The sequence below is a fragment of the Marmota marmota genome, unplaced genomic scaffold (assembly GCF_001458135.2).
Source record: "Marmota marmota marmota unplaced genomic scaffold, marMar, whole genome shotgun sequence".
Taxonomy (NCBI): Eukaryota; Metazoa; Chordata; class Mammalia; order Rodentia; family Sciuridae; genus Marmota; species Marmota marmota.
The window spans coordinates 17120022-17128036 of NW_026000229.1; the positions used below are offsets into that span (position 1 = coordinate 17120022).

The 8015-nt window shown below is 38.7% G+C and overlaps 1 protein-coding gene across 6 annotated transcripts in view; it reads right to left on the reverse strand.

Moving 5' to 3' along the window:
* Positions 1-7382, reverse strand: part of Snx1 (sorting nexin 1) — a 51527-nt gene extending 44145 nt beyond the window's left edge. For 3 of the 6 annotated variants that reach the window (XM_048793344.1, XM_048793345.1, XM_015480558.2), the window contains exon 1: positions 7101-7366. In XM_048793344.1, the coding sequence (XP_048649301.1) occupies positions 7101-7259 (159 nt within the window). In that variant the 5' untranslated portion in view covers positions 7260-7366. Of the gene's footprint in view, positions 1-7100 lie in introns of all 6 variants that reach the window. The other 3 variants (XM_048793343.1, XM_015480559.2, XM_015480557.2) reach the window with 2 other exon arrangements.
* Positions 7383-8015: the final 633 nt, after the last annotated feature.

Here is an 8015-nt window from a genome sequence, read left to right on the forward strand (position 1 = left end):
TTTTTTTTTTTTTTTTTTTGGTGGGTGGATATTGAGGATTGAACCCAGGGATACTCTACTACTGAGCCACATCCCCATATTGGGGCCTTGAACTTGAGATCCTCCTGCCTCAGCTTCCTGAGTTGCTGGGATTACAGGTGTGCACCACTGTGCCCACTACCTCCATAATTCTGAAAGTTAGGTTAACTGTTAGGGCAATTTAATGATTAATAAACTGATTAGAACCAAGAAAAAATAAATTAAAATTTTAAAAAATGAGCTACACCATAGCCCTTGCTACTAAAAAAATAAATTAATGATTCTGTACTTCATGGAAATGTAAATTTTCAAGAAGTACAATCTGTTTATCATTTGAGCTAAACACTAAAGTGAACTTTTGGCCATAATACTATCACTGCCTTCTTTTTCTTTTTAATTTTCTGTAGTTGTAGATGGACAGAATGCCTTTTTATTTATTTATTTTTTAATGTGATGCTAAGGCTCAAACCCAGCGCCTCACACATGCTAGGCAAGAGCTCTGCCACTGAGCTACAGCCCCAGTCCTATCACTGACTATTTAAAGAATATTTTTATCAGAATGTGGAATTTCAACTTGTGATGTTAACTCCAAAATGTACTATTTGAAGCAATGTGCCTGTAGAAGATATTATACCTGAAAGGGAAACTTACCCATACTATTTCAATGACTAAACCATTATTAAAGAAACTAAGCAATACACCCTTTGTGTATGTGTGTGTGTGTGTGGGGGGGGGGTACCAGGGATTGAACGCACTCAACCATTGAGCCATATCCCCAGCCCTATTTTGTATTTTATTTAGAGACAGGGTCTCACTGAGTTGCTTAGCACCTCGCTTTTTGCTGAGGCCAGCTTTGAACTTGAGATCCTCCTGCCTCAGCCTCTCAAACTGCTGAGATTACAGGTGCGCGCCACCATGCCTGGCAGCAATACACCTTTTCATAAAGATATGTATAGAGCTGGGTGTGGTGGTACACACTTGTAATCTCAGCTATTCAGGAGGCTGGGGCTAGAGGATTACAAGTTTGAAGCGACCCTGAACAACACAGAAAGACCCTTAGCAACTTAGCAAGACCCAGTCTCAAGATAATAAATAAATAGGGCTGGGGATATGGCTCAGTAGTACAGCATTCCTGAGTTCAATCCCTAGTACTGAAAATAAAAGGGTATTTTTAAAGATATTGTTATGGAGATTCACTTTCAGAAGTTTGATTAAGACCACAGAAGGTCTAAGTGCCAAGTAACTTACTGAGGACAGGCTACACCTTTGGGAACAAATGTGCATGTTTTACAGAACAGAGAATTAAAGTACTGGCCAGTTGAACTGTGGATGTCCTTACAGCTATTAATAAAACTACCAAATTCTGTCCCAGATCCAAAGAAGTTATTCTATGAACACTCAAGGTCTGAAAAGAGCTGAAGTGGGATTGTATAATGGTGTGACCACTACGGAAAGTAGTATGGAGGTTCTTAAAAAAATTAAACTAGAATTATCATATAATCCAGCAATCCCATTACTGGGTATACATCCCAAAAATATGAAAGTAGGATCTTAATGAGATATTTGCACATTCACGTTCAAAACAGCACTTTTTGCAATAGCTTACAGGTGGAAGCAACCCAAGTGACCACTGGTAGATGATGGATAAACAAACTGGGGTAATATACAAACAAGAGAGAATTATTCAAGTTAAAATGAAGTACTGACCCATGGTACAATATGGATGAACCCTGAAGACATTATAGCAAGCAAAAACCTATCAGAAAAAGACAAATACTGCATGATTCCACTTATATGAGATATCTAAATTAGTCAAATTAGAAACTATGCTGGCTTCAGTGTAATTGACTTGTAGTCCCAGCTACTGGGAAGAGACTGAGGCAACAGGATGGCTTGAGCCAACCAGCTCAAGACCAGCATGGGCAATATAGCAGGACTCTGTTTCAACAGGAAAAAAAAAAAAAAGAATTACTTTCATAGAAATGTAAAATTAGAATGATGATTACCAAGGACTGGATAGAAGAGGAAAGGGGGAGTTATTCTTTAATGGGTACAGAGTTTTAGATTTGCAAGTTGAAAACATTCTGTAGATGTTTCACATCAATGTGAATATACCTAACACTACTTTACTGTATACCTAAAACAATTAAGATGGTATATTTTGTGGTTTTTTTTAACCATGATTTAAAAAATTGATTTCTCCCCACAAGGATACATGCTATACTAATCACAGATTTAGAGCTAGATTCTATGACTATGCCCTTTCCTATTTAAATGTTAATATGTAACTTACATTTACACAACTTTCTGTCATATACATAAAACACTGACATTTAGGAGTCAACTGCTATCCCCAAGACATTTTAAATACCAATAAAAGTAAATTATATTGTGCATTAATCTTAAACACCAGTAGACATATGTAAATGATTCTTTTTTTGGTACTGGAGATTGAACCTAGGGAGCTTAACCCCTGAGCCACATTGCCAGCCCTTTAAAAAAAAAAAAAAATTGAGACAAGGTTTGCTAAAATGCTTAGGATCTTGCCAAATTGCTGAGGCTGGCTTTGAACTTGCGATCCTTCTACCTCAGCTTCCAGAGCCGCTGGAATTACAGGTCTGCAGCACACCAGGCAACATATGTAAATGATTCTTGACTAATCAAATTATTCAAAATATGACTTTTCAAGTTCCCTTTGCTATTCCTTTTTTATCTTATTTCATTTTTTTTCCAAACATTTCTCTAATCACTAGGGCTTCAATTCACAAAATAAGAGTAATGGGCCAGACACAGTGGCACATGCCTGTAATCCCAGTAGTTCAGGAGGCTGAGGCAGGAAGATCACGAGTTCAAAGCAAGCCTCAGCAAAAGTGAGGCACTAAGCAACTCAGTGAGACCCTGTCTCTAAATAAAATACAAAATAGGGCTGGGGTGCTCCTGAGTTTGATCCCTGGTGTACACACACACACACACACACACACACACACAAAGAGAGATGGGAAAAAATTCCAATTGTCCACCAAAAGGAGTTGCCAGATTTGGCCAAAATCTGAACTGAAGGTATTTATGTTTTCTCCCTTTCTCTCAACATGAGAAGTCCTGCCACAGTTCTTCCCTTTTATTTATAAGATAAATCTAGTCATGGTCCCAGCATGCTGCTAACAAGGGCAGGCATATAAGTACTGGGAAGGCAAATAAAATAATTTGCTTCAATTCTAATCACTTTAGGTTTATAACTTCACAAACACAATGAGGGAGCAATAAGCCCATAAGAGCATAAATCAAATGAGGGGGAAAATATATGAGATTTATATATATATATATATTTTTTAACAAGACAATTTTAACAATTATGAGCACCAAAAGAATGGCTCTACTTTAGTCACTTGTTTTATTAAGGGAAAAATTACTCCTATTCCCTAATTAATAGAATTTTAACTAAAAAGCTATACATCTGGATTCAATTCAGATAATATATAGAGAGTAGACTTTTCTTATTTATGGGCCCACAAAGAGAAAGAAGAGAAGGTCTTAGGTATTGTTAAGAATCAGAACTTCCAAAAGCTGGTTTTTCAGCCTAAGAGTAATGACTTCAGATTTGTTCTAATAATTTTTTTGCTTCAGTCTCTTCCACTTAAATAATTGGTTTACAGATTTTGAGATGTACATCTTTCTATTATAAATCAAATCACATTTTTATTATTGTACTAACAAAGCCAATACTATACTCAAATCACATTTTTATTTCTGTGTTAACAAAGTCCAGTACTCTTGGGCTGTAAAAGAAAGACAATGGGATGATTAACAGCAGCAGCTGTTAAGTCCAGAAAATTGCACGCATACCATAATTTAGTTTTAAAAATTTATAAGTCTCATTTTTCAATTCTTTAATTCCCATCACTTTGCCTCCAAAATGTAACTAAACACAATATGAAGATTCACTTGTATCAATAGGAAACTACTCCAGTCACTAAGTGCCTACTTTGATGGCTTTTAGTTAATCAAATCAATCTTATTAGGTTCTTTTTTGTTGTTGTTTTTGGTACCAGAGATTAAACCCAGGTGTGATTCACCACTGAGCCATATCCCCAGCTCTTTTTATTTTTTGAGACAGGGACTCCTAAGTTGCTTAGGGTCTTGCTAAATTGGTGAGGCTGGCTTTGAACTTTCAGTTCTCCTGCCTCAGCCTCCTGAGCCCCTGGGATTATAGGCCTAAATTTTGATTTTTGATAACTGTATTACCTATTTTTAGGGTTAATTAACTTTTCTAATCCATGATTACATTCTATGGATTTTTTTTTCTTAGAATAATTTTAGTTTACTAAATGCTCATCAACAAATACAGCTCAAGCCCTCAAAACATTAAGTACTTTTTAAAATATTTTTATTTGAAAGGAACTGTTCTAGATGTTTCACAGATATTCTAATTTAATCCTCAAAACAACAGAAGTAAATATAGCCATCCTGGGCTGGGGAGGTAGTTCAATGCTGGAGTGCTTGCCCAGCATGTGCAAGGCCCCAGGTTCAATCCACAGTACTGCACTGCTCCAGCACACACACCCCCCCACACAAAAAAAGCAGTCCCTCCTTCCATATATGATGGGGATTAGACTGGTTCCAGTAACCCACCTAGCACAGCTCTGGTCCACCCCATTATCTGGGATGCTCAAGTTTATTATATAAAATGGCACAATATTTGAATAACCTACAGAGCTCCCTTAAACCTAAAATCATCTTAATTACTTATAGTACCTAATACAATGCAAATAGTTTTTAATATTGAATTGTTTAGGGAATATAGATAAGAAAGTCTATACATGTTCATTACAGAGCAACCTTCCCCACCCGCAATCTGTGGTTGGCTGAATTCACAGATGTCAAAGTCAAGATAGGAAGCCCAACTGTACTATTAGTATTCATAATTTGTGGGTGAGAAAATTTTATACAGAGTATCTTATCTAAAGTTAAGCAAGTAGTACAGTCTAGATTTAAGTCAGAATTCAAAGCCCACTCTAATTATTTTATCCTTCACTGTTATTCCTTAAAATACAGAAGTGCTACAATCCTTTGCAATCCTCTATATTCTCTGGCTCACAACTAAAAGTATTTATTGAAGTGTAATTTGTATTTGATGGCTGTTTAACAAAACAGTTTAACTAGTGAGGAATCTTGTGGTCCTGGCTTCCTGAAAATTAGTATCAAGAAAGACAGCTCAAAGAAAGACAGCTTACAAGGGGTATTTCAGTTTCCTTAGCAACTCAGTTTTTCTGTATCAAATCTAAATAAAAATGACTATGATTTCTGTGGCAGAACAAGGTCATTATAATCCCCTCTTCCTCCCATTAGCTGGAAAGTAGGCAAGGGATTTTACAATCTTAGGAGACAGGTATCATGTGAGATCAATTAAATTATGGCTCCTGAACTTCTTTAGAGAATTCTGGAAAATAATTTCTCACCCTTCCAGCCTCGCCTTTGGAAAATAAATCAACATTTGTCCAGGAACCAATCGTTTTCAGTGCCGGAGTATCTATTTTCAAATACTTGGTCTGAATATCTATCATCCTAGAGTTACCAACAGTAGCTGTTCTCCATGATTTATGAGAGATTAACTATACAAAGATTTGTTTAAAATTTGAACAAAGATAACAACAAGAATTATTTTCTGGAATAACAGACTTCATTAGAAAGTTTATATTAGCATCAGCAAGCACTGTAGGAGCACCATTATGGACTTAATTCCTGAATACTATAAAGGGAAAATTCTAATGATTGTCACAGAAAAGTTTCAAAAAAAACAAATCTTTTTTTTCTGACATAAATGAGGTGAGTCTCAAACTTTTACAGACACATACTACATTAAAAATTTTTAAAGCAACTTAGGAGTTCCTGTCTCAAAAAATAAATAGGGCTAGTGATATGGCTCAATGGTGAAGCACACCTGGGTTCAATCTCTGGTGCCAAAAACAACAACAAAAAGAACCTAATAAGATTGATTTGATTAGCTAAAAGCCATCAAAGTAGGCACTTAGTGACTGGAGTAGTTTCCTAATGATACAAGTGAATCTTCATATTGTGTTTAGTTACATTTTGGAGGCAAAGTGATGGGAATTAAAGAATTGAAAAATTGAGGCTTATAAGTTTTTAAAACTAAATTATGGTATGCGTGCAATTTTCTGGACTTTAAATTTAGTCAATTAGTTTCTGAGTAGCTACTATGAAGAGAAGCCTAATCCAATATTCAAAAGATAAATTCACAGACTCAGCACTGAACTTTACAACCTGGAACTAACTGTATAAGAGCTATGAGTCAGTATTCTCATAAAATAGCCCTAAACATCTTAACTAGTTCCATAACTGTTTATTGAGTATCATGTTCCCCATATGAAGGTTAGTTTTTCCTGTATCTTATTAGAAATCTGTATATTTACTATGGGAAATGTCATTTCCTCCTCCCATTTATAGATTTGCTCCCAATTAGGTACTTGCCACTTTAATGCTTTCTCTTAATAGCATGTTTTCTGGTTTATGTGGTAATTTATCTGGCAGGGCCTTATCTGAACAACGAGCTTTGGCCCTATTCTCCTGAAGAGAGGAGTCAACCTAACTTTTATAAACTTAGTTACCAAATAACTAAGTTATTTTGGTAATAACTGGTAAGTGCAGATCTAAGGAGGATTTGTGGGCGGGTCACTAGTCCAGGCTATTCCAGATAACGTTCTTCAACCTAGCAGCAGTATGGCAGAGGAAAGGTCTGACCCCAGCCCCTTATTCTGACCTATTGAGTCAGCATGGCCAGAGCACAACCAGAAAACAGCCCCGTGGATCTGTGGGGCGATCACACTGCAAGGCCAAAGAACGGTCTCGGCGGCTCTTGGCTTTTAAGGACCTCGGCGGCGAAACCACAACAACCCCTCATTCCTCAACCTACCGTTTGGCTTTCACTCAGGGCCCCCCATCCCCGACTGCAGACTCCGAGGCGATGTCTCACCAGGCCCACTCTCCCTAGTTCCCTGGACCCTCTCCTGGCATCTCTTCTATCTTGGGGCGCCCTGTCGCCTGCTGCCCCAAAGGGTGGAACTCACCGCTGCCGCAGCGCCAGTGAAAATGTCCTCCCCCTCTGTGTCGCTGTCCCCACCTTCGGGTTCTGACCCCCCGGCTGTCCCCTCAGACTCCGCATCCAAGCCGGGGAACGGCGGTGGGAGTCTCTCCGAAGCGCTACAGCCGCCACCTCCCGACGCCATCTTCCTCCACCCGCGGCGGAAGCCACAACAACAACTTTATAGAGAGATCGCCGTGAGCAAAGCGTTCTATCGGTGCGAGGACAGCAAGGGCCGCGACAGACCCTGCGGGACTGGAGAGGCGGGACCCGGGCTCCGGGGGCGGGAGGGGCGGGGCCGCGGCTGCTGCCCAGCAAATCAGGGCTCCGTACCGCGACGCTGCGCTCTTAACAGGGAGGGCCAAGTGGGCAAAGAAGGCGGGGCTAGGGGGCTGCAGGTTCCTAAGGCCCTTTGTGCTGTGCGTAACTTTATCTAATAGCTTTCTGAGAATTCGTTTGAATAAAGGAGTCTAAAAATAATATTTGGAATGGACTATCCATTCCAAGCACAGTACCCTCACAGAGATTCAATTAAAAAAAGTTTTGTTTTGTTTTTTTAATTGAGGTCTCTGAACAGAGTACAGGAAAGTTTTATCACTCTTTGGACATTCAGTTAATTTGTTCTATATGTACTGAGCATGTACTGTGAGCCTGGCACCTTGCTGTGCTTTTGAAATACTGAAATAAGCTCTTGGACCATTGGGTGCTTACAATTTAATGAGGGAGGCAGCCATGTAAGTCAACAATTCCATATGTTCATGCTGTACTGTATGCTGGGGGAAAAGTAAAAGAAAGTTTTATCTGCTTGGAGAAGTCAAGAGGCCTCACATACGGTGTGACACATCATACTACTAAGTATGGTTGGAAGGTTAGAATTATCCTTTTATTTGATGTGGAGTAA